Source organism: Salmo salar, chromosome 10 (assembly GCF_965601325.2).
Source record: "Salmo salar chromosome 10, fSalSal1, whole genome shotgun sequence".
Taxonomy (NCBI): domain Eukaryota; kingdom Metazoa; phylum Chordata; class Actinopteri; order Salmoniformes; family Salmonidae; genus Salmo; species Salmo salar.
In genome coordinates this window covers 24227400-24254946 of record NC_138300.1, presented here as the reverse complement: position 1 = coordinate 24254946, position 27547 = coordinate 24227400, and the positions used below count along the sequence as shown (strand labels likewise).

Genomic DNA, 27547 nt, shown 5'->3' with positions numbered 1-27547 from the left:
AGACATTGAGCTCTAGTCCAGGAACGAAGTGGGAAGGCCAGGAGCAACACTATTTTATTGCATACAGTCCACACTGAATTACAGGAAGAATACTTATGCTACACGGAGTAAATACGGAAACAATCTTACTAATAACCTATTCGTTTGATATGTTGTTTGTTTCACAGACCAGCTATTAGAAAACATATGAGAGTTTGTTTTATTTTTTATTCAACATCTCCTTTTTGGAGAAAAAAACCTTGTTTATATTCCTCCATTTTATTTTCATTAGCCTACCTGGAGATTTATGACAAAAAAGTAATACAACAAGAAAATGAGAGGTAAGTTTATTCTAATAATACTTAAACAAATGTAGAATGTTATTTTGCTTATTAAAGTTTTGTATGGGAATAATGTAAACTGTGGTGGATGCATTACTTTGAAGCAGCCTACTGTACAGTAAGCTCTGAAGTGTTGAAATCAGGCGCGCTTGGCAATGAACGACGACACAGATCTCAGATAAACTTCAACGGACTATTTGACCATGACATGCATTAAGACAATAACCCAGTACTCTATGTCCCCCCTCAAGATATTTTACAAATCGTATTTAGATACTTAAAACCACTGCACTTATAAATCAGATAGTTTAAAAAAAAAATACATACAATTAAAGTTTAAATATATTTGCATGGATATTTGCGTGCCGTTTCCCATAGGTTTAGGTTATACATATATGACATGTAAATGTGTGCCAATCAGTCTGCAGATAAACTTCGAAGGTGATCTGTTTCTCTTTGCATGCAGGATGACAAGAATCATTTCGATGTAGTTACTTTTTTTTGGCAGCAATCGTTTTTGGTTATGTAAGGGGGGGGGGGTGATTGAAATGGCTTTCACGAAAAACATTATATAATCCTGTAATCTATTTGTTATTAGGCCTACAGAGATTATGTTTGTTCAACTCTGTTTGCCATTCTGCATGTAGCCTAGATACTAGGTAGGTTATAGGTTATCTGGCTGAGTGACTATTGTTGGCCATAATGAACTTGAACATATTTAATAATATAATATTAAAATAATACAAATATAAAAAAATGCTCCCAAACCCTCAAAACTCGAAAGTGCTGATTTCGTGTCAGTTCTAATTGGTGGTGCGCAGCGGGTGTTTGATATCGCGTGTTGAGGGCGCGTTGTTGTTTTCTGCATCCCGGCATGGAGGACTGTGGAGAGAGTCCACTGTTCCATTGACCTAGTTCTGTCATTGAGGATTACACAGCATTCACAGAGGTGGTGCAGGATGGGTGGGGACTGTGGAGGCATGGTTTCTGAGGGATATCGTAATTTCTAAAACAATCCATTAGCCATTACTTCAATCTGGGGACATTGGCATGTGCAAACCAAAGCGGGTTGTGTGTCAACAACAGAGACTTTGCTGATGCATAAGTAAAAACATTTGCCAACAAGTAAAATTAAAACAATAAAGTTTATTATAGTCCACATATTATTTGCTACATTGGATATGTTTTTTTATTGATAGGCTACACAGATATCAGTGTTTAACAGATTATGTTTTGTATCATATTTCAGTGGCAAATTATTTACATAAACTGAAAGATCATCAATCATTAATAATGGGTAGCAACAACCAGTAGCCTACATTCACCTCTCAGCCCTCACTCTGTTTCCATTGTGAGTTTAGCTACTTGATTAAAGCAACCAGAATCTATGTCACCCATTTGTTTTTAACCACTGCTTGCATATGTAATAGGATATATTATGTAATTCCTGGCTTTCATTCTCTCCAGTAATCCACACCTCACCTCATGGTCCCTCAGGTGCCAATGGCAGGACCACTGTAAACTTAATGGCTGCAGCCACTGTAGTGATTACTTTTATGAAGTGCACTTCTCCTAAGTGAGAAGAGAACTCTGTCTGCCACACTGTCTGAAGTGCATAGTGCATAGTTTTAGCAAGGGATCAAAGACAAAGTAGAGCAGTGGAGGCAGCTCTTGTTTCAGTATGATATGTTGGATAAAGGAATAAAGACAGACACCAATGTCAAGTTCAATAGCCTTGTTCATGCATTGTACAAATCCCTACACTTGGAGTCCGGGGCACAGTCCGGCTAGTCGATTACCAATCAACTAGACTCCGTAACATCATCCTTTTCAATAGAAAGTGCAAACATAGCGGCATAACATTAAGTTCTTAACAGTCAAGTCATAACAATTGAAAAAGCATGACATTTTATTTTTACTTCAGTTGTCATCTTTCTTTTTTTTTATAAACAGAGGACAAGTTAACACAGTCTCTTGCTTACAGAGTAAGCCTGTCTGGTGGCTTGCACAGCCGACCCACCCGTGAGTAAGTATGGGGTCTGACAGGGGTAGGATTAGGGCCACGACCTGGAGAGCTTGGTGGGGTAGAAGCCTCACCTTCAGTTGGCTCATGTCTCAATTCTGCGCCCCTTACCCTTAGGCCTGGACTGTGATCCAGCTCATCTAGGTAAGTGTATGGCGTGTTCTGGTTTGTCTGCTCTGCTACGCGCAGATCCACCCGATTGCGACAATGGAGGGAGCCACCAACATCCACCAGGTAAGAACGTGGTGCAACTCTCTGTAGGCACGTGCCCAGCCTCCAAAGTCCTGTGTGGTCTCCCGGCAGCGGTTTCATCCCTATCGTTTCACCCACCACCAGCTCTGGTAGGTCTCGAGCAGTCCGGTCGTAGAAGCACTTAGCGAGTTGCTTTCTGTGACGCAGTTTCTCCGTGACGCCAACCATGACGCAGGGCTCAAGTAGCTTGTTAGCTACGGGGATGGTAGTCTTCAGACGTCTGGACAGAAGGCGTTGTGCTGGGCTGCTGTCCATGATTTCGTTGGGTGTGTTCCTCCACTGTAAGATCGCTTTCCATGGGTCGTTGCTGTCGCGCATGGCCCTGCTTAACAGTTTTTTTGCAATCTTGACAGCTGACTCTGCCTTGCCATTTGCTTTGGGTGTCTTGGAGAGGAGGTCACGTGGTCAAACTCCCATTCTGAGGCGAAACGCTTGAACTGTGCAGTGAGTTATGGGCCATTGTCTGTGATTACCTTGTCAGGCTGACCATGAGCGTACTCGTTGCATGTGGTACAGTTGCTGACAAAGTCTTTCATTTCTGCTTGCATGTTTGGCCAGTATAATGTTTCACGAGCCTGGCGGTAGCATGCGTCACCTCCAACGTGACTGGAGTGTATGCGGGTAAGCATCTCTGGACGTAGTGATTTGGGAATAATGACCTTCTGACCTCTGAACAAGATGCCATTTTGCACGCTGATCTCATTTCGAAAGCTTCAGTATTCTCTCACTGTGAACGGTGTATCCTCTTTCAGGTATGGCCAACCTGCGAGAGCCATGGACTTAAGTGACTGTAGGTGTTCGTCCTTGTCAGTGTGTTGCCTGATCTGGGCTAGGCTGTGATCTGTGATGTTTAAGTAGTCTGCCTGATTGATCTGTTGAACATCTTGTTGTTCCTGCTGTAGCGAACAGATGGCCCGCCGCTGATAGGCAGTGCCTCTGCCTGTACATTGTGCTGTTGCCCTGCTCAGTGTGTCGCTGATGTACATCTCTGGTCCCGGCTTGTAAATGACTTTCAGGCTGTAGTTTTGCAGAGTCAGGAGCATGCTTTGAAGCCTCTTGGGCGCGTTGAGGAGATGTTTACTGAATATGGCAATGAGTGGTTTGTGGTCAGTTTCAGCGGTGACCAGCTCTCGACCATATAAGTAGTGATGGAATCGCTGGCAGGAGAAGACGATGCTGAGGCACTCTTTCTCAATTTGTGCATAGTTTTGTTCGGTGGGGGTGAGCGCTCTCGAGGCAAACGCAACGGGCTGGCCTTCCTGCATAAGGCAGCATCCAAGTCCCCTTTGGCTGGAGTCGCTCTGGATTGTGACAGGCTTCGTGACGTCGTAGTAGCGCAACACTGGCATGGATAAAGCCAGAGACGTCTCCTGCACTGCGGCCTCGTGCTTGGGTAGCCAGTGCCATGGTGTGTCTTTGTCCAGCAACCGGCGCAGAGGCTCACAGACTGCTGATAGGTGTGGCATGAACTTTGCAAGATAGTTTGCAAAACCGATGAGACGCTGTACTCCTTTTGCATCAGACGGGTTTGGCATGTCGAGGATCGCTCGGACCTTGTCTGGGTCCGGCTTCAGGCCTTTTGCCGAGAGAATGTGGCCATGGAAGTGGACGTCTTTCACCTTGAACTGCAGCTTCTTCAGGCCAAGACGAAGCTTAACTGATCGACAGCGCCAGGAGCTTCACATCGTGGTCGTGTTCTGCTTCTTTGTCTGTGTCACCACAGCCTACAATCAGGACATCATCGGCGATGGGTTCAATGCCCTTGAGCCTAGCTAGTAACTCGTGCTGTTTGCGTTGGTATACCTCAGGCGCCACTGACACCAAACGGGAGCTTGAGCCAGCGTTTCCGACCCCAGTGGGTCCAGAAGATAGTCACGAAGCTGCTTTCTTCGTCCAGCTTGCATTGAAGGAATGCATTTCGGGCATCCACCAAGGTGAAAATCCTGGCCTTGGGAAGCTTGTAGAGGACATCCTCTAGTGTCGGCATGATGTAGTGCGATCGTTTCAGTGCTTGGCTCAGATGCTTTTGGTCGATGCAGACCCTCAGCTTCTCTGGCTTTCACTATGACCATATTGCTGATCCAGTCAGTTGGTTTGGTCAGAGATGTCATGTGGCCATCGGCCTCATACTTGTCCAGCTGGGCCTTCACAGCCACTTTCATTGCAATGGGCACATTGCGAGGAGCACACTGGACTGGAATGATGCTCTCATCCACTTCAAAGTGTACCTCCCCAAGAACAGATTCAACGGGCATGTTGAATACATCGTCATATCTGCTGAGTAGTTGTTCTTTGGACAGGGGTCCATGCTGGACATGATCCACAATGTGCAGGTCATTTGGTACAGTGAACTGCATCAGTCCCAGACGTTCGCATGTAGAGCCTGAGAGGAGAGGATGTTGACTGGTTTTCACAATCTCAAACTCCAGCTTGTGTTTGCGTCCCCGAATAACACATTCGGTCTCAAAGGTGCCCATAGAGCTCATTACTTCTCCTGAGTACAGCTTTAGTCTAGTATCGCTGGGCAATAGATGCGTGTCAGGTGCCAGATTGATTTTGTCTTTGTAGCTCATTACGTTGCATGTAGTATCGGAATCCAGTTGACATTGTTGTTGCTTGTTGTGTAATCGTAGTGTCACAAACCATTTCTTCCCTCTTGAGTGTACAGCCCCAATGGATTCATGCATGTAAATTTCACTTTCACTGTTCAGCTCTGAACATTGAGTGACATCATCAACACAGTGAATCTTGCCCTCACTCACCCTTCTTTTGTTTTTGAGACACACTTTTACAAAGTGATTATTAGTTCCACAAGCTCTGCATGGTTTTCCATAGGCAGGGCAGTGCTCTTTGCCACGTGTGTGTGTGTGTGTGTGTATTCCCACAGTATTTACATGCTACGGTGCGCTCTGTGTTCACCGTTCGTGGTGAATTACTCTGCCTCGATTGGTTTTGTCTGAATGTCTACCTAGCAACAGTGTGAACAGTATCAACGTCGGATCGTGGGGTTTCGATTTCCATTGCTCTTATTTTCATGTCAATGACTTCAGCAGTGCGGCACATTTAGATGGCAGTTATTAATGTTAACCTCTATGGGCTAGGTGGGACGCTAGCATCCCCCCCGTGGTGCACTCCATCAACAGCAGGTGCATTTCAAGAGCGGCAAATTTGAATCCAAATAAATGTCAAAATTCAAATTTTTCAAACATACAACTATTTTACACCCTTTGAAAGATAAACATCTCCTTAATCTAACCACGTTTTACGATTTCAAAAAGGTTTTACGGCGAAAGCATACATTTAGAGTATGTTAGGACAGTACATTTACAAGAGTTGTGTGTAATGTTTTGTCAAGTCAAAGACAGGGTCACCAAAACCATAAAACCAGCTAAAATGATGCACTAACCTTTTACAATCTCCATCAGATGACACTCCTAGGACATTATGTTAGACAATGCATGCATTTTTAGTTCTATCAAGTTCATATTTATATCCAAAAACAGCGTTTTACTATGGCATTGATGTTGAGGAAATTGTTTCCCTCCAATAACCGGCAGTCAAGTCAGCGTCACAAATTAAATAATTAAAATGAGAAAACATTGGTAAAATATTATATTGTCATTTAAAGAATTATAGATTTACATCTCTTGAACGCAATCAACTTGCCAGATTTAAAAATAACCTTACTGGGAAATCACACTTTGCAATAATCTGAGCACTGCGCCCAGAAAAATACGCGTTGCGATACAGACTAGACGTCATGTTGGGGAGATCTAAAATCGAAAATACTATGTAAATAATCCATTACCTTTGATTCTCTTCATCAGATGTCACTTCCAGGTATCACAGGTCCATAACGAATGTAGTTTTGTTCAAAAAAGCTCATCATTTATGTCCAAAAATCTCCGTCTTGTTAGCACATGATCTAAGCCAGCCGGACTTCTCGTCATGAACGAGGGGAAAAAATATATTTACGTTCGTTCAAACATGTCAAACGTTGTATAGCATAAATCATTAGGGCCTTTTTTAACCAGAACATGAATAATATTCAAGGTGGACGAATGCATACTCTTTTATAACGTATTGGAACGAGGGTACCCAACATGAACTCGCGCGCCAGGTGTCTAATGGGACATCATCGTTCCATGGCTCTTGTTCGGTCAGATCTCCCTCCAGAAGACTCAAAACACTTTGTAAAGGCTGGTGACATCTAGTGGAAGCAATAGGAAGTGCCAAAATATTCCTCAGCCCCTGTGTTTTTCAATGGGATAGGTTTAAAGGTAATACAACACATCAGGTATCCACTTCCTGTCAGAAAATGTCTCAGGGTTTTGCCTGCCAAATGAGTTCTGTTATACTCACAGACACCATTCAAACAGTTTTAGAAACTTTAGAGTGTTTTCTATCCATATATAATAAGTATATGCATATTCTAGTTACTGGGTAGGATTAGTAACCAGATTAAATCGGGTACATTTTTTTATCCAGACGTGCAAATGCTGCCCCCTAGCCCTAACAGGTTAAGCCTCTCTCTCTCAGTAGACGCCGGCGCGTATCCTCATTTGCAATTCCCAGTACTATTTTGTCACGAATCAATTCATCTTTCAATCCCCCGTATTCACAAGTGGCGGATTTTTCTCTCAAATGGGTTACAAAGTTGTGTACTGACTCACCCTCTTCCTGTTTGCAGCTTCCAAAAATGAACCGCTCGTAAATTATGTTTCTGGCGGTTTGAAGTAATTCTCCAATGCATCCATCCTTTGCATCACACTGTTGTCGTGCTGTGAGGGTGAGATTGTGCCGGTAGATATGCCTGCGTTCGCTGCCCATTAAACTCAGAGTTGCCGCTTGTACCTCGTTGGGTTTCTCATGTAGACCGGTCGCCAGCGCATAGTCCTCGAATTCATCCCTGAAGTTGTCCCAATTAGTATTCCAGTCCCCTGTGAGAACCATGGGATTTGGTGGCGGAATGTTCGCTGCCATAGCGACGGAATAGGAGATTTCTTTGCCTTCAGTCATCGAGGTAGGTAGTGATGCTAGCTAGCCAGCTAACAACGAGTTGATCAGTGTTGTGACTAGGAGTAGGAAACGGCATGTGTTCGCATATGGAACGTAACTGCGCCTATACTGTACTTAGCTACAAAAATAACAAATGTGTGGTTTTCGAGCCACTTCTGATACCATGTTTCAGTATGATATGTTGGATAAAGGAATAAAGACAGACACCAATGTCAAGTTCAATAGCCTTGTTCAAGCATTGTACAAATCCCTACACGTGGAGTCCGGGGCACAGTCCGGTTAGTCGATTACCTATCAACTAGACTCCATAACAGCTCTCTGCTCCCAAGGGCACTGTTGATCAAGCTCAAAGTCATTATCTGTCAGGAGATGTTCACAGTGGGGCTACAGAATGTGTGAAGGTGCCTCTCTCTGACAACTGGCTGCTAATGTTCCACTCCCTGGCGCTTTAACTCTTGCCCTGCCTAGAGTTGATTCATCCTCCTTTGACTCCCTATACAGTATAACTAGACTAGTGCTGGGAATTTTGCCTGGCCAGGAAAAAAACAACGGACCCCACATTAAGGCTATAGGCTACATACAATGAAAAACTGCTGGCCCAAAGTACAGTCTGACTATTTGTTTGGGAGCAGAGTCGTAAAGACACGGAGTTATATATGATGTGTCGAAATGTGGTTGTAGCACAGCCCTAAATATGTTCCAGTGGAGGGAGGGGGGGGGGGGGGGGTGAGCACACAAGATTATATGGTGTCCAAAGCAGAGGACAAAAGTACATTTGTTTAAAATGTTTGTTTTTACAGCTTTTTTGTTACATATACATTTTACGTACATGGTACTTTCACAGCATTCACATAACAAAGATATATATATATATATATTTTTTTTTTTATACAGACATTATATTTTGGATAGCTAGTACTCAAGACATCTCCGGTCTACATTATACAGTATATAGTGTTTTCAGTAATAACTATTACTAATCATGTGCTTTTTATTCCCAACCCTCAGCTGTTCTCAGCCCATCCCTCCTGTCTCTGTAGACCACCCTCTTTTGATTTCCATGTGCCATATATTTTTCAAATGTGCTGTGATGTCTTACAGGATATTTGAACCTTTCTAATCACATAGTATCAACAGAGTTATAGATGACATTTTTTCCTAAGAGTATTATTATATTGTTGACTGATTGACTATGGCTTTCCAAATTGCCCAACACTGCCATCATCACCCAACACAATCATCGCCCAACACAACACAATTTTAAATGTTGTGATTTTTAAGCCATTCCTTAACCTGTGACTTGAAATAAGCTACATGGAGGGAATACCAGAATAAATGATCTAAGATTCTGTCTCTTCGCAGGAAAATATGCAGAGCTAAGATTGTTGTATGCTCCATATATACAGTATATAGCATCCAATTTGTATCTTTAATATATGGCAGACAAACAAGTTCCCTACCTTCTCCCCCTTCCACTTGCCTCCTCCATGTTGCGGTAATGCTGCCATCAGTATATAATACAAAGATAAAATAAAGACGGCACTTCTAAAAGCCTGTTTCACACCATAGCCTGCTGAATTTGCAAGATAACTTTTCTTTCATTTTGATTTCGGCACAAATTAACTTATGGGCAGGTGGAACGGTAGCATACAAAAGCATGAAAAACATATTTCAACCAGGCAGGTGCGCCACGAAAGTCAGAAATAGCGATATAATAAATGCCTTACCTTTGATCTTCTTCTGTTGGCACTCCAAAAGGTCCCAGATACATCACAAATGGCCCTTTTGTTTGATAATGTCCTTCTTTATATCCATAAAAACTCAGTTTAGCTGGCTCGCTTCAGTCAATAATCCACCCAGTTTTCCTCCATCAAAATGCATACAAAATGAATCCCAAACGTTACTAATAAACTTTTCCAAAGAAGTCAAACAACGTTTATAATCAAACCTTAGGTACCCTAATAGGTAAATAAACGATAACATTTAAGACGGAGAATTGTTATTGTCTTTACCGGAGAAAAATACCAAAGAACGCGCTCTCTTCCACGCGCTTGGAAACACTACAGCCAAAATGGGAGCCATCTAGAAAAACAACAATTTCTGATCTCATTTTTCTAAAAACCAGCATGAAACTCTTTTATCCAAAGTTGACTGTGCTTTTAAACAGCTTGGAAAATTCCAGAAAATATTATCATTGCTTTAGAAGCTTCTGAGAGGCTTATTGACATAATTTGAGTCAATTGGAGGTGTACCTGTGGATGTATTTCAAGGCCTACCTTCAAACTAAGTGCCTCTTTGCTTGACATCATGGGAAAATCAAAAGAAATCAGCCAATACCTCAGAAAACAATTGTAGACCTCCACATGTCTGGTTCATCCTGGGAAGCAATTTCCAAACGCCTGAAGGTACCATGTTCATCTGTACAAACAATAGTATGCAAGTATAAACACCATGGCACCACGCAGCCGTCATACTGCTCAGGAAGGAGACGCGTTCTGTCTCCTAGAGATGAATGTACTTTGGTGCAAAACAGTGCAAATCAATTCCAAAACAACAGCAAAGGACCTTGTGAAGATGCTGGAGGAAACAGGTACAAAAGTATCTATATCCACAGTAAAACGAGTCCTATATCAACATAACCTGAAAGGCCACTCAGCAAGGAAGAAGCCGCTGCTCCAAAACCGCCATAAAAAAGCCAGACTACGGTTTGCAACTGCACATGGAGACAAAGATCATACTTTTTGGAGAAATATCCTCTGGTCTGATGAAACAAAAATTGAACTGTTTTGCCATAATGACCATCATTATGTTTGGAGGAAAAATTGGGAGGCTTGCAAGCCGAAGAACACCATCCCAACCGTGAAGCACAGGGGTGACAGCATCATGATGTGGGGGTGCTTTGCTGCAGGAGGGACTGGTGCACTTCACAAAATAGATGGCAACACGAGAAAGGAAAATTATGTGGATATATTGAAGCAACATCTCAAGACATCAGTCAGGAAGTTAAAGCTTGGTCGCAAATGGGTCTTCCAAATGGACAATGACCCCAAGCGTACTTCCAAAGTTGTGGCAAAATGGCTTAAGGACAACAAAGTCAAGGTATTGGAGTGGCCATCACAAAGACCTGACCTCAATCATATAGAAAATTTGTGGGCAGAACTGAAAAAGCGTGTGTGAGCAAGGAGGCCTACAAACCTGACTCAGTTACATCAGCTCTGTCAGGAGGAATGGGCCAAAATTCACACAATGTCACGCCCTGACCTTAGAGATCCTTTTAATTCTCTATTTGGTTAGGTCAGGGTGTGACAAGGGTAGGCAATCTATGTTTTCTATTTCTTTGTTGGCCGGGTATGGTTCCCAATCAGAGGCAGCTGTCTATCGTTGTCTCTGATTGGGGATCATACTTAGGCAGCTTTTTCCCACCTGTAGTTTGTGGGATCTTGTTTTTGTACTGTGCTGTTTAGCCCTACTAAACGTTACGCTTCGTTTGTATTTTTCTTTTTTTTCGGGGTTCATTTAATAAAGTAAGATGTACGCCTACCACGCTGCACCTTGGTCCACTCCTTCCAACAACAATCGTGACACCCAACTTAGTGTGGGAAGCTTATGGAAGGCCACCTGAAACATTTGACCCAAGTTAAACAATTTAAAGGCAATGCTATCAAATACTAATTGAGTATATGTAAACTTCTGACCCACTGGGAATGTGATGAAAGAAATAAAAGCTGAAATAAATCATTCTCGCTACTATTATTCTGGCATTTCACATTCTTAAAATAAAGTGGTGATCCTAACTGACCTAAGACAGGGAATTTTTACTCGGATTAAATGTCAGGAATTGTGAAAAACTGAGTTTAAATGTATTTCGCTAAGGTGTATGTAATCTTCCCACTTCAACTGTATGTTACACTCAGAATGATATATGGCAGTGGAGTAAAATACATAGAGAGCAAAAGAGAAGTGGATGTTTCATACACCAAAAATAAAGCCACAAACCATACCCATAAAACAAGAATAAATGCTGAAATTCAATGAAAAACAGTCAAAGCAACGACCAAATAAAAACATTAAACAAAAAAGTATACATTTTGGGAAACAAAAAAAACTGTACCATCTGGTTACGTAAATTATTTTCCTACTCAATATTTTGTATTAACACAGTATCACTCATTGTTACCTAATGTAGCTAGGCTAGATCATCAGTCACCATCATTGGTACCGTACACACTTAAGTCCACTCTCAGTCCACTTCTGTTACTTCTACAGAGGAATTACTCAATCCTCTTGTGCATATTTAAAGAGTAGGGCTCTGTATCAGCCATACACTCTCAGAGTACTACTTTGTGTAGGTAGGCCACGCTGACGTGGAGAGAGGGAGAAGTTATCACTATTGACAAAGCTGTTTAGAAAACAGGTGCAAGGTACTGTAGACCCCATCAGCAGCCTAGCCCAGAGAGAGGGTTATGTTTAATCAACTAAATGTCCCCTTCACCTTGCAATAAAGCTCTAGGACAAGAGCATCTCACACAAGATGTTCTATATTGTGTATATATACCTTAAACCCTTAAAACATATGCAATGTAGGTTAAACATACAGTGTGTCAAGTAAATACAAAGTGCAAGGTAAATAGGACCTTTTGACTCCCTATGAGCTGTTTTGAGTAAGATAAGAGAGCAAAGTCTCTGACTGCAGGCTTTACTGCTGGGACAAGCAAACTGACCGGCAGAGACTCACACACTGACACAGATTTGCCTCAGAAGATACCTCAAGATACATGACCCCAGATAACTGACATTACCACAAACTGTTTTAGGGCACTAAAACTCTAATCAAATCCCACCCTCAATCACAATTGTCTGCAGATTGTGATAGCATGAACATTTTCAGACTTTGACAACACTCCTCTCCCACTTAGTAGATTACTATTACAACATGAGTTATGTCCCTTAATATACATTATTTCTAAACTGGTTCCTCTATATATACCCTACAGTACATTCGGAAAGTATTCAGACCCCTTTACTCGTTCCACATTTTGTTACGTTACAGCCTAATTCTAAAATGGATGAAATTGTTTTTTCCCCCCCTCATCAGTCTATACACAATACCCCATAATGGCAAAGCAAAAACAGGTTTTTAGAAATGTTTGCTAATTTATTAAAAATGAACATCTGAAATACATTATTTACACAAGTATTCAGACCCTTTACTCAGTACTTTGTTGAAGCACCTTTGGCAGCGATTACAGTCTGGAGTCTTCTTGGGTATGATGCTACAAGCTTGGTACACCTGTATTTGGGGAGTTTTTCCCCATTCTTCTCTGCAGATCCTCAAACTCTGTCAGGTTGAATGGGTAGCGTCGCTGCACAGCTATTTTCGGTTCTCTCCAGAGATGTTCGATCGGGTTCAAGTCCGGGCTCTGGCTGGGCCACTCAAGGACATTCAGAGACTTGTCCTAAAGCCACTCCTGTGTTGTCTTGGCTGTGACTTAGGGTCGTTGTTCTGTTAGAAGGTGAACCTTCGCCCCAGTTTGAGGTCCTGAGCTCTCTGAAGCAGGGTTTCATCAAGTATCTCTCTGTACTTTGCTCTGTTCATCTTTCCCTCGATCCAGACTAGTCTCCCAGTCCCTGCCGCTGAAAAACATCCCCACAACATGATGCTGCCACCACCATGCTTCAGCGTAGGGATGGTGCCAGGTTTCCACCAGACGTGACGCTTGGCATTCAGGCCAACGTGTTCAATCCTGGTTACATTAGACCAGAGAATCTTGTTTCTCATGGTCTGAGAGTCTTTAGGTGCCGTTTGGCAAACTCCAAGCGGGCTGTCATGTGCCTTTTACTCAGGAGTGGCTTCTGTCTAGTCACTCTACCATAAAGGCCTGTTTGGTGGAGTGCTGCAGAGATGGTTGTCCTTCTGGAAGGTTCTCCCATCTCCACAGAAGGAACTCTGGAGCTTTGTCAGAGTGACCATCGGGTTCTTGCTCACCTCCCTGACCAAGGCCCTTCTTCCCCGATTTCTCAGTTTGGCCGGGCGGCCAGGTCCAGAAGAGTCTTGGTGGTATTCTATTTAATAATGATGGAGGGCACTGTGTTCTTAGGGAACTTCAGTGCTGCAGAAATGTTTTGGTACACTTCCCCAGATCTGTGCCTCGACACAATCTTGTCTTGGAGCTCTACGGACAATTCCTTTCGACCTCATGGCTTGACTTCATGGAATTTGCTCTGACATGCACTGTCAACTATGGGAACTTATGTAGACAGGTGTGTGCCTTAACAAATCATGTCCAATCAATTGAATTCACCATAGGTGGACTCCAATCACATTGTAGAAACATCTCAAGGATGATCAATGGAAACAGGATGCACCTGAGCTCAATTTCGAGTCTCATAGCAAAGGGTCTGAATACTTACGTAAATAAGTTATCTGTTTTTTATTTTTAATAAATTAGCAAACATTTCTAAAAAACAGTTTTCGCTTTGTCATCATGGGGTATTATGTGTAGATTGATGAGGGGGGAAAACATATCATCCATTTTAGAATAAGGCTGTAACGTAACAAAATGTGGAAAAAGGGAAGGGGTCTGAATACTTTCCAAATACACTGCATCTCATCTCACTCATATTGGTTACACTCAGGGGTGGAAATCCCGGGGGGGACACGACCCCCCCCATCCTGGGAAAAATATGATTTGTCCCCCCCAATATATCACTGAAACATAACTATGTAATTTAAATAATATTAATAATACGCAATGAAAGCAATTGTGCTGATTATAGACACTTAATAGCGCGTTTTTAAGTTTCAAAAGATTGCGACCCCCCCCCCCGCCCTTTGCCTCACAATGGTTTGATCCACTGCCAGTTGCTTAGCTTGCTACGTAACTGCCGTGAGGTTCATCCAGTCAATCGCGCACACACACACTAGCTGAATATGCAGAGCTAGCGCGCAAATATTAACTATTAAGCTAGCTAGTACCTATTCCATTTATGTGGCGTCGTCAAAGATTGAATCAGCATGCAGATGATGTAAGTTAGTGCTTCAAAGTCCCTGTGATAAGGTTAGCGATAAACTGAAGTCCAAACTGAACAGAACTACACTCTCATCTACCATTGTCTTAAATATATTTAATGGTCTCGTTGCAAAAGCTAAGTTGTCGCAAGGGAACTTTTATTTATTTATTTTATTTCACCTTTATTTAACCCGGGAAGCAAAGATTATAGCAAACACCACTGAAACTGAATTGGTGCTCGCTAGCTTTGCAAATTCAGCTATTGTTGGAAGCCAGCCAATATGAAACAAACTATTAAAATTACAAAAGGTTGCAGCATATGTTGTGTAAATGGTGAACTCATACAGCTGTCAACTCTTGTCATTTTAATCCGTTTCACATTTGCTAGCTACCTTTTAGATCGAAGCCCATATAGAATGATTGAAGATGATAGAAGCCCATCTCCTACTGTAAATAACCTACACACTGTGTGTGTAGCCAGCCAGGTAGAAAAATGGCAGAAAAATAAAAGACGGACATCAGAGTATTTTTCAATACACCAAAACGCATAGTAAGAACCCTAGTAGCCTAATATCTCAAAGACTTGTTGATAAAATGTTCATAAGAAAGAAATGAAATTCTAATGGAAATGTTTCACAATGATGTCATTAGGCAGAGCAGGCAACAGATGGCACACAGACAGCAGAGTTGGGGACAGATATGCAGGGACAGACTGGCAGAGACAGGGAGTCTCAGGTAAGTTTGTTGAGTCTTTGTTTGGTAACATTATGAAAGGTTCTCAATTTTTTTGACTTATAAAATAGGAACATAATTGGAAAATGCCATGGATACCCCCACTCTCAACTTAAACTGGTGACTGAACTAAGATTTGTTAAAGGCAATGGTATTGCTGTTGTGATTAGTTGTGTAGTTTTGGGTACCGGTAGTTAGGAGTACGGCAAACACCTTATTTCTTTGGTTCCTCAATATACATTTACCATATTACAATGTAGGCTATGTGTTACAGCACTACTTTTGGTGTCCCCCTCAGGAATTGCTCTTGAGAAAATTTCATGTAATTGTCCCCTCCAAAGTGGATATCAGATTTTCGCCCCTGGTTACACTTTATTTTACTGCCCACTAATTACCTGCTATTTACCATGGTGCAATGTTTCCTTTTACATAATTATTACTTTTTGTTTTCCTAGAGAGAGTGCATTTATAAGAGTAACATACAAATAGTCCTTTGTCTAAACTTGACAGAGCATGACTACAGGTCAAACTTCCCTGACCCATTGATCAAACCAGAAATATAAGGCCCATGAGAACTCATCATTCTTGAAAAAATGTCCAGAAACGTTGCTGACATTCTGAACTGCTACATAGTGCTACATACTATTGTATGGTCAACAACTGACTTAACTGACTTATATAAAGGTTAAATAAATTAATGAAAAGAATATGGCGCTGTGTGTACTATACATGCCATATACTTTCACGTGATTAAGAGATTGTCCTCAAATGAATTAGTCATCCATTTGAATTGTGTGAAAAGTTTAAGTGTTGAATCCATGAGGACTTTATGTAACTATGTCCAGGCAGCCCATTACACTCCTGCAGGTCTCTGTGGCCATGTTAGGGGTATTAATAGTTTTATGGACAGCTGAAACTGCACTCAAATACTTGACATGCTGCCACAAGTTGAGCACCAGTGTAAGTTACAGTCAGTGCCCCTTCAGAATATACTGTATGTTGAAAATACTCTTGTACTGCCTAGTGTTACATAAGTGGAAAATGGATGGCAATACAGCTGTATTTACTCTACAGTTTCTAAAGTGCTCATTAATCTTTCACTTATCAAACATAGACTGTTTTCTTAAGCCTGTGAACATTTCCATTCCCCTGTCAGTGATTGAATCAGATTTGGTTCCAACTTAAAACAGGAAAGAAAGAAATTGGATAGCATGCTTTGCAAGGCCGCCACCCAAAGTACCTCCCCCTTGCTGAATGGGAAAGTGTGTCAGTAGAACAGCTCCTTCTCTCTCGTAGCCTGACTGCTCTGCAGCTGAGCGGCATGTGAGTTAACATATCAGAGACAAAGCTATGCTCCCAGGAACCAATGTGAGCGAAAGGGGAGGGGTAGGCTTTTCACAGCATTGCTAGGGTGACCTCCTCCCTGAATGAGTGTTTTCGTGGCGCAAAGCCAGACAGCAGTTATATAACATGGAGAGGGTGGGGGCCAGGAGTGCTGGATGTGGTAGAGAGAGAGAGAGAGAAAGAGGTTTTTTCCCACTGCCTTTATTTATTTCCTTTTTTGATGAGCTGGTAAAGGGCAGTTAATACTGTTGCTGCCTGCAAATTAAATGTTACCTAACGCCTTGCGTCACTGTAACACAAAGTAGTTAAGAAAAAAATCATTCAACACACCCAGCAGTCAAAGCAAACAGAGAAAAAAACTATCGTTTTTTGAGAGTAGCCATTTTATCTTCTGTAGCGGAGGACGCTCTCCTGAAGCTGGGGCTTTTGTTAACCTCTTGACATTTAGTTCACCCTGGAGGAGGAACAGTGCCAGTGAAACTTTATAACCCCAGACCCCAGCTAATGCAATTGACCTGCTACTCTGGGCCATAGGAGGCCCTGCCACTTAGATAAACAGCATAATGAAAAGAACAGCCTGTTTCAGGGAGAGAGGGCTCAGGGCTGTGCACACACTGTTGCACACGCTGTTAAAGTTGTAGTCTATGTGTTCCATTTGTAGATTTTGGCAGGATGCATTGTTCTAATTTCTTTCATCCCACGAGTTGACATTTAAACAATCTTTAATATGAATACATTTTATATTACATTTTATATTTTTAATCGCTTGGGTGGAATGTTTTTATCTGCAAATTGTTGCAGATTGGCTTTTGCATTTGATTGTGTTTCTTTTGGGTTCAAAGTCAGGGCAGTTGGTAATAAAGATGAAACAGATTAAAAGGTGGCTATTCCTCCTTATTTGATAGAGTTTATGGGGATGTTTCTTATGTCTCCACCTCTCGTGCACTTTCTCACACAGTTCTGGCACAATTCACAAGACTCCTTATCACCAGACAATTGAACCATGTCATACTAGAAATTAATAAACCCAACCCAAGACACCATCAAAGTAGAATTTATTATCTAGTCTAGGGACATTTTTAAAGCACAATCAGTGCTTTCAGTCTGAACACAGCTATTGAACAACTTGAATGAAGCACCACTCAATAATGTACATCCATCTAATGTTCAAATGTGTTACGTATGCAATGCACTAATATGTTATTGACTGTATGTTTGTTTATTCCATGTGTAACTCTGTGTTTGTGTCGCACTGCTTTGCTTTATCTTGGCCAGGTCGCAGTTGTAAATGAGAACTTGTTCTCAACTGGCCTACCTGGTTAACCTCTATGGGCTAGGTGGGACGCTAGCGTCCCCCCCGTGGTGCACTCCATCAACAGCAGGTGCATTTCAAGAGCGGCAAATTTGAAACCAAATAAATGTCAAAATTCAAATTTTTCAAACATACAACTATCTTACACCCTTTGAAAGATAAACATCTCCTTAATCTAACCACGTTGTCCGATTTCAAAAAGGTTTTACGGCGAAAGCATAAAGTTAGATTATGTTAGGAGAGTACATTGACAATAGCTGTGTGTAATGTTTTGTCAATTCAAAGACAGGGTCACCAAAACCATAAAACCAGCTAAAATGATGCACTAACCTTTTACAATCTCCATCAGATGACACTCCTAGGACATTATGTTAGACAATGCATGCATTTTTAGTTCTATCAAGTTCATATTTATATCCAAAAACAGCGTTTTACTATGGCATTGATGTTGAGGAAATCGTTTCCCTCCAATAACCGGCAGTCAAGTCAGCACCACAAATTAAATAATTAAAATTAGAAAACATTGGTAAAATATTATATTGTCATTTAAAGAATTATAGATTTACATCTCTTGAACGCAATCAACTTGCCAGATTTAAAAATAACCTTACTGGGAAATCACACTTTGCAATAATCTGAGCACTGCGCCCAGAAAAATACGCGTTGCGATACAGACTAGCCGCCATGTTGGGGAGATCTAAAATCGAAAATACTATGTAAATAATCCATTACCTTTGATTCTCTTCATCAGATGTCACTTCCAGGTATCACAGGTCCATAACGAATGTAGTTTTGTTCAAAAAAGCTCATCATTTATGTCCAAAAATCTCCGTCTTGTTAGCACATGATCTAAGCCCGCCGGACTTCACTTCATGAACGAGGGGAAAAAATATATTTACGTTCGTTCAAACAAGTCAAACGTTGTATAGCATAAATCATTAGGGCCTTTTTTAACCAGAACATGAATAATATTCAAGGTGGACGAATGCATTCTCTTTTATAACGTATTGGAACGAGGGTACCCAACATGAACTCGCGCGCCAGAGTCTAATCGGCCATCACCGTTCCATGGCTCTTGTTCGGTCAGATCTCACAGTAAAAGACTCAAAACACTTTGTAAAGGCTGGTGACATCTAGTGGAAGCAATAGGAAGTGCCAAAACATTAATCAACCCCTGTGTGTTTCAATGGCATAGGCTTAAAGGTAATTCAACACATCAGGTATCCACTTCCTGTCAGAAAATGTCTCAGGGTTTTGCCTTCCAAATGAGTTCTGTTATACTCACAGACACCATTCAAACAGTTTTAGAAACTTTAGGGTGTTTTCTATCCATATATAATAAGTATATGCATATTCTAGTTACTGGGTAGGATTAGTAACCAGATTAAATCGGGTACGTTTTTTTATCCAGCCGTGAAAATACTGCCCCCTAGCCCCAACAGGTTAAATAAAGGTGAAATAAATAAATAAATAAAATGTTCCTCCTCTCTCCTTCCAGCACAAATTGAAGTAATACCCTGCAAGATCTGTGGGGACAAGTCATCAGGGATCCACTATGGCGTAATCACCTGTGAAGGCTGCAAGGTGAGTAACCTCAACCTCGGCGTGCATTGGAGATCTGTTCACTCCACTTGAGTGTTCTATTTTAGTTTAGCGTACTCTCATCCCTCAAGAATACCCTCAGCAAATTCAATCAATATAGATATTTATATATTGTATGCCCTTGTCCAGTACTTCAGCCCTCCCTGCTTCTGTGCCTGTGTTCATGGTGTTTGTGCTTGTGTTTGTAGGGTTTCTTCAGACGCAGCCAGCAGAACAATGCTATGTACTCCTGCTCCCGGCAGAGGAACTGTCTGATTGACCGCACCAATCGGAATCGCTGCCAACATTGCCGGCTGCAGAAGTGCCTGGCCCTGGGCATGAGCCGTGATGGTGAGTGTCAAACACAAACACAACAAGGTCGGTCCAGAGGGCACCACTGTCTGTCAGTCTCTTCACCGGATGCTAGGGCTCTCTGGGTCTTATTGAAAGGCCATGTGTAGAGTTCATTTATACTGTGTGAAATCACTGCTGGAATCATGCTAGAGAGACAGCAGTGATGCTATGGAATTCAATTATCAGTGGATTTTATTCTATATTTAGTTTTATATTGGCTCCATATGGGCGTATGAGCTCTTAATTCATTCCCTGGTTATTGACTGACTCTTTATCTCCTTTGCTGGTACAGCTGTGAAGTTTGGCCGCATGTCCAAAAAGCAGAGAGACAGCCTATATGCTGAGGTCCAGAAGCACCAGGCGTCCCAGGAGTTAGCTTCCGCCCGTGAGGAGGGAGCCGAGGTCGAAGGTCATGGCCGGGCATACAGCAGAGGCTCCAGTGCCGCCCTCAGCGACCTTGACGACATCGCCACTCTGCCGGATGGCCTGCTGTTCGACCTACCCCTGACACCAGAGGGCGCCGAAAGAGAGTACTGCAATCTGGAGATGATAGGGGGCAGCAGCTCCTCCTCTCAGAGTTCGCCCGAACAGAACGGACTGGACTTCGGAGATGGCAACCACCACATCAAGCACGAGTACCAGCTGCTGCATGAGTCCAGCCTGTTCACACACACGCTGCTCAACTCTCTACCCGAGGGGTTCTCAATACTCGAGATCGGTAAGTGGAACTGTCACTCATCATTATCTGCTTTGTGTCACGATAACGATCACTAGATTGTTTTTCATTGAGTGTGGTTGAAAGTTAACCTATACTTGACTTGTCCATTTCCAGAGCGTATTACTGCTAGTGTGGTAAAGTCTCACATAGAGACCAGTCAGCACGGCAGTGAGGAGCTGAAGAGACTTGTCTGGTCCCTGTACACCCCTGAGGAGACACGCAGCTTCCAGAGCAAGGTAAACATCAATGTCCTGATTAACTTCTATGGGCGGAAATATCAGGGCGGAAAATTCAAAAACAACAAAATGTCATAATTCAACTTTCTCAAACATACAACTATTTTACACCATTTTAAAGATAAACTTCTCGTTAATCTAACCACATTGTCCGATTTCAAAAAGGCTTTACAGCGAAAGCAAAACATTAGATTATGTTAGGAGAGTACATAGACAAAAATAATCACACAGCCATTTTCCAAGCAAGGACATGTGTCAATAAAACCCAAAACACAGCTAAATGAAGCACTAACCTTTGACGATCTTCATCAGATGACACTCCTAGGACATTACGTTACACAATACATGTATGTTTTGTTCGATAAAGTTCATATTTATATCCCAAAACAGCATTTTACATTGGCGCGCGTGATGTATTCCCACCAAAACGTCCGGTGAATGTGCACATCAATTTACAAAAATACTCATCATAAACGTTGACAAAATATATAACAATTATTTTAAGAATTATAGATAGACTACCCCTGGATGCAACCGCTGTGTCAGATTTTAAAATAGCTTTACGGAGAAAGCACATTTTTCAATATTCTGAGTACATAGCTCAGCCATCACGGTGAGCTATTCAGACACCCGCCAAGTTCAGGGGAAACCTAAACTCAGAATTAGTATTAGAAATATTCTCTTACCTTTGCTGATCTTCGTCAGAATGCACTCCCAGGACTGCTACTTCCACAAGAAATGTTGTTTTTGTTCAAAATAATCCATATTTATGTACAAATACCTACATATTTACCTACAAGTACCTTCGTGCGTACAGATCACTTATCCAAAGGCATAACGCGCAAGCGCGGAACGAGAGACGAAAAGTCAAAATGTTCCATTACCGTACTTAGAAGCATGTCAGACGCTGTTTAAAATCAATCTTTATGGTATTTTTAACGTAAAATTGCGATAATATTCCAACCGGACAATAGCATATTCATTCAAGAAGAAAAAGAAGGAACGGCGTGCTCGTGTGACCGCGCATATCCAATCCCTTTGTTGCCAGGCAGACCACTCAGTGACTGAGCTCCTATTATCTGCTCAGTGACAGGAAAATGCTCAAACCACTTTCTGAAGGCTTTAGACAGCCAATGGAAGCCTGAGCAAGTGCAACGTCCCCCACAGACACTGTAGCTTCGATAGAGAATCAAAAGAAGAACTACAATTCTCAGACTTTTCACTTCCTGCTTGGATTTTTCTCAGGTTTTTGCCTGCCATATGAGTTCTGTTATACTCACAGACACCATTCAAACAGTTTTAGAAACTTCAGAGTGTTTTCTATCCAAATCTACTAATAATATGCATATTCTAGTTTCTGGGCCAGAGTAGTAACCTGTTTAAATTGGGTACGTTTTTCATCCGGCCGTGAAAATACTGCCCCCTAGCCCAGACATGTTAACTCAGTGGCCTAGTACTCTGTGACCTGTGACCTATATACTCCCAATGTCATATATAACATGGGCATCCCTCTGGTCCCTCTTTCAGTCTGCGGAAGTCATGTGGCAGCATTGTGCCATCCACCTCACCAATGCCATCCAGTACGTGGTGGAGTTTGCCAAGCGCATCACTGGATTCCTGGATCTTTGTCAGAACGACCAGATCATTCTTCTCAAAGCAGGTCGGTACCTACTGTTAGGACATAGGAGGAGTGCATTTCATAACACTATTCCATGACCTCAGCTTTCTCTGACCTTAAAGCATAGTTCCTGTTCACACAACCTGAGCATGTATCCATTTACTTCATTAACATGTCTCAGTACTTAATGTTGTAGTACAGTACTACAACATTAATACACAATAGTATATCTGAAAAACATGTGTGTTTATAGTTAGAAAAACAAACTCCAGCATTTGGAATACATTATAGCATATACAAATAATTTCACCTAATTTGTGTACACAAAATACTGTATTTGTCACATTTTGATTCTAGGGCCACTACATTTTGCATATATCTGGAGGTTGCTACATAAATGAACAACATATGACACAAAGACCACATTCTGTTTCCAACGATTTTGAAGCAAAAAGTATTTATTCTAAAGTTGGTTTTTCATTATGTGATGTTTGTTCACCATCATTGTTTGAATTGTAAAACAAATTATTTAAAAATGATTTTATTTATAATTTATTGAAATACATTTGATGTTATGATATGAAATATATGTATTTTATTGACTGACAACATGGAATTCATGTTTTATTTAATGTTTGTGTGTACATGTTGGAGCATCCTCTGTTCCCTTTTTCTCCATCTCTCTCATCTCTCTCTCTCCGTCTCCCCGTCTCCCCGTCTCTCCCTCTTCGTCTCTCCCTCTTCATCTTTGTGGTATATTTATGATCTCTTCAGGATGTCTGGATGTGCTTCTGATTCGCATGTGTCGCGCCTACAACCCCATCAACAACACTGTTCTGTTTGATGGCAAGTTTGCCAGTGCACAGACCTTCAAAGCTCTTGGTGAGTCCCCTCTTTATGAAACCAAATCATGAATATTTATTCACACACCCACAAAATTCTAGGTCAACCTTTCATTAGTTTCTGTTAAAAAAAAAAGCGTTTGTTTTGATGACACCTGTTTTTCCCCCTGCTTTCTTCCAGGTTGTGATGACCTTGTGGGTGCCGTGTTTGACCTGGCCAAGAGCCTGAGCCGTATGCAGCTCTCTGAAGAGGAAATGGCTCTGTTCAGTGCTGCTGTTCTCCTGTCACCAGGTAATCCTCTCACACTCCCAGCTCTAAATCAGACACTAAGTAATATGTAAGAAGGAAAACCAGCAGAGTCTAACTGTGGTTGTCTTTTTCCTCCAGACCGACCATGGTTGAAAGACACCCAACAGGTTCAGAAACTTCAAGAGAAAGTATATCTCTCTCTGCAGCATTGTCTACACAGATGTGGCTCATCGGAGGAGAAACTGGCAAAGGTACAGACTGGCAGGGGATGATATATTCCTTTATTCCTCAAACAGGCCTTTGTTAGTGGATTTGGGGTGAAATGTGAAAAATACACATTTTCTGTCTCTTTTTCCTTGTCTCGCTCACTCTCTTCTTCTACCTCTAAGATGGTGTCCAAGCTTCCCATGATGAAGTCCATCTGCAATCTCCACATTGACAAGCTCAAGTTTTTCCGTCTCCTCCACCCAGAGACGGCATACAATTTCCCCCCTCTATACCGCGAGGTGTTCAGCAGTGAAATCACCTTCCCAGACTCCACAATGGGCTAAAAATCTGTTTAGATATGAAAGTGATTCATATAGAGACAGAAAGATGTAGGGAAGGAGAGGTAGAGAGGGAGAGGAACGTGGCAACAGCGAAGCAACCAGCAGCTCAGTGAAAATCCTGCACGCTACACTTTAGGAAACACTACTCTCAGTCGCTTGGACTGTAAGCCAGTCCAGGCTATGAAATTCAACACTAGGTGCTGGGTAGTTAAAGTCCTCTGTAAAACGAGTATGACTTTGAATGTACCCCACAGACATGCAGCATAGCCCTAGGTTTGAGACAGAGTGTACTATATACTGTACTATCCTGCCCCATGGAGGAGTTGCTGTGTAGATCTTTATTTTATTTTATTGCAGTTCTACAGCTCAATTTTAGTTTCTTATTTGGTAGTGCCCATACTTTGCAGTTTTGTATCCTATTAACAAACTGTTTAAAGGGACCAAGATCAAACAGATAGTCGGGCAGATTTGTTTTGCATGCAAGACATGGACAAAGAGACCCAGGGTGTCTATTACCATCCATGCAGACTTGCACACACAGCACTAAGACAAAGCACTTATGCTGACCTATATATGTATTTTTACAGGCACACATTCAGACACTGATATTTTTGAGCTCTTGACTTTATTTTTTAAAATGCAATCAAAGACCTCCGTCCCACTACCCTTTCCCCTTGCAAATGCCACTTAGAGAGAGAAAGAGAGAATCACAGAAGTATTTTGAAAGTATTTTAAAACGTTCCTTAGGTATACACTTATATTTAATCATGTAAAATAAAATTAGACAGGGATTTATATACATTATATATATATGAAAGGGAGAGAGAATGATTCAGGTCGTTATTGTAAAAGAGAATGTGTTTTCAATGACTTACCTGGTTAAATAAAGGCAATTAAATAAAGATAAATAGATTCCCCAGGACAGTGTGATGTTCATTTGTCAGTCAAAGACTGCCTGACCATATTCTGGGGAACTGGGATGAAAAATTATTAGATTAATAGCATTTACCATCTAAGAGCCCTCCACCTGATCCGGACCATTTTCTTGTGCTACCAAGAATCTCAGGGTTCCAACTCAAAGACTGCCGATTGTCCTCCTGAATCTAACAGAAGTGGGATCTGTGGGTCCAATACAAGACTTTGTTGAGCAGAGAAAGGAAGCAGATGATAAGAAGAAAACAAACAGGTGGCAAACACACTTTCCTGTGCTCCCACATAGGTAACAACCAATGGGGAAAGGGGTTTGGTGTTTGACCTTTGACCAGCAGGGGGAAGGTGGAGACTCATGCACTCCCTGTGTGTTCAAGCAGTCTACTGTTTCAGACTGAACTGAAGGTGTGCTGATTTGTTAATGATGCCCTCTCACCTTAACCCTCCCCCCTTCTACCTCATCCTCTCCCAAACACATACAGATGTGATCTCTTAATTTGATCACTGTTGTCGCAGATAATTTTACTGCACAGCAGTAAATGCAAATTATAGTGTATTCAAGGTTTAAAAAAGCTTATAAAGTTTGTAAATTCCAAACAAAAAATGTGTTACCCCACATAATTCACATTTCTTGTTGCTGCAGGATTATTTTTCTGCTGTGAGAAACTGGTCAAATTAAGAGAGTACACCTGTATGGCACAACAAAGGGTTGAAAGAGCCATCAGCTACCCCCCTGAGTTAGCGATTTCTACATTCAGATTATAGAGTATATGAGATTTCATAATTTGAAGGACAATGATATACATACAAAAATATGTATTTTATGCAGATATATTTTCCCATGCTGTTTATTTGAGAACACTAAATCTGCCTCTCTGTTTTCTATGAGCGCAGCCTTTTATTAATCTCTACCAGGAAGTCATTGTTAGATTAACATCTATCTTGGGAGAGGGACATCGGGTGTGGCAGGATGTTACTTTTTAACAATTCTTGAAGGGGCTTTTTGGATTTAAAAAAGCTTTCACTGCCCATAGTACAAAGCTTGTACATAGACAAGCTGCTGTGTGAACATTTTGGTCAGAGTGGAATACTTTGAATACCTTTCCCACAAAAAAAGACAATCACTTTCAGGCCTTGGATATTTTCTGTCCAAATAAAATCATATTTTTCTCCTTGCACTGCTGGAACAGTGCCCTTCGCCATACTATATATATTAAATAGTTGGAATTTAGGGCGATACACTTTTCTGGGTGCTTACAACTGTGTTATAATGGGACTGTGCTATAATGTCTTTCCCAATTTCAGTTAGGAGGGCCTAAACAGTCCTGGTAGATGGCCTAGTAGACTCAATAAGCACTCCAGCCAGAGACCTTTAAAAGTACAGCACAAGAGGTTTCAAGTTCTCTCAACGTAACAACACTCTACTTTTACACAGAACTAATATTAACTGACTTGAGTTTATAGTTCGTAAGGCAGGGGAGAAGATTGTAACAAGGTGTAAATGCTTTGTGATAACTTAGATTGTTCTGTATTAATTAAGTGTAATTTGCAGACCTAAAACTGCTTCTTCCATCTTTGGAGGCAGTTCTCAAGGTGTGCAGTTACATTTCCACTCAGTCACTCAGGGAGATAGCTGGGCTCTCTGTCCTACAGTGTCTTCGTCAGTTAGCAAAGTCAGACACTGCACCGAATAGAAGATCTTAAACCTTGATCACTGTGTACAGTACATGTTCTTGTGAATGTTGATCACAGAAGTATCAAAGATTTACCCCTGTCTAATATCAATATTATTACAGGACTATTGAATTGTAGAAGAAATAGGATCTAAAATGTACTGAAACTGAAAGATAGATTTTAATCATTGAATCCTGTGTTGTTTTTGTCGTGATCTTTTGTTTCTTCATTTCTATAGTTATCTGTCAATTTTTTTGGTCCACAGTTTAGTGTCCTGCTTTTTTTCGGACAGTTGTAATTCAAAAAATGTAAGAATGTTTTTAAGAATATCTCCCTAAAAGTTACTCTTTTGTCATGATCCTTCTGTTTATCATGTTTTCATTCTATTATAAGATTATTATTGAAATCAATATAGATTTGAATAAGATATTATCTCAAATATATTATTAATATAACACATTTAAGAGTTTTTGTTGTACAATGGGGATACAATATGTGGATTTAAGAATGTAATAAAAGGCTTTTTACAGTAAGTTAATGCTTTTTGTGTGTTTACTCATGTATTGAAACTTCTTAATCCTTGAAATTAGATTCTTCCACAACAGTTTATTGGTATTACATACAGTTGAAGTTGGAAGTTTACATACACCTTAGCCAAATACATTTAATCTCAGTTTTTCATTTCTGACATTTAATCCTAGTAAACATTACCTGTCTTAGTTCAGTTAGGATCACCACTTTATTTTAAGAATGTGAAATGTCAGAATAATAGTAGAGAATGATT

General features: G+C 41.2%; 1 protein-coding gene across 3 annotated transcripts; it reads left to right on the top strand.

Annotated features, from left to right (window-relative positions):
* Positions 1-27296, top strand: rorca (RAR-related orphan receptor C a). Of its 3 annotated transcripts, XM_045687534.2 has the most exons (12): positions 13-107; positions 272-320; positions 15276-15359; positions 19511-19596; positions 19803-19944; positions 20240-20665; positions 20780-20901; positions 22429-22561; positions 23294-23401; positions 23543-23653; positions 23750-23862; positions 24001-27296. In XM_045687534.2, exons 2-12 carry the CDS (start codon positions 314-316, stop codon positions 24160-24162), a joined length of 1494 nt encoding a protein of 497 aa, XP_045543490.1. In that variant the 5' UTR covers positions 13-107; positions 272-313; the 3' UTR covers positions 24163-27296. The 3 variants fall into 3 exon arrangements, with proteins under 3 accessions (XP_014071928.1, XP_014071929.1, XP_045543490.1); XM_014216454.3 differs by lacking the exon at positions 15276-15359 and having other exon boundaries at positions 10-107; XM_014216453.3 differs by lacking the exon at positions 15276-15359 and having other exon boundaries at positions 1-320.
* Positions 27297-27547: the final 251 nt, after the last annotated feature.

Coding starts and splice junctions, on each gene's coding strand:
- rorca (XM_045687534.2), top strand. Junction 15,360..19,510: donor GCAGAGACAGGGAGTCTCAG/GTAAGTTTGTTG, acceptor CTCTCCTTCCAG/CACAAATTGAAGTAATACCC. Junction 20,902..22,428: donor CACGCAGCTTCCAGAGCAAG/GTAAACATCAAT, acceptor TCCCTCTTTCAG/TCTGCGGAAGTCATGTGGCA.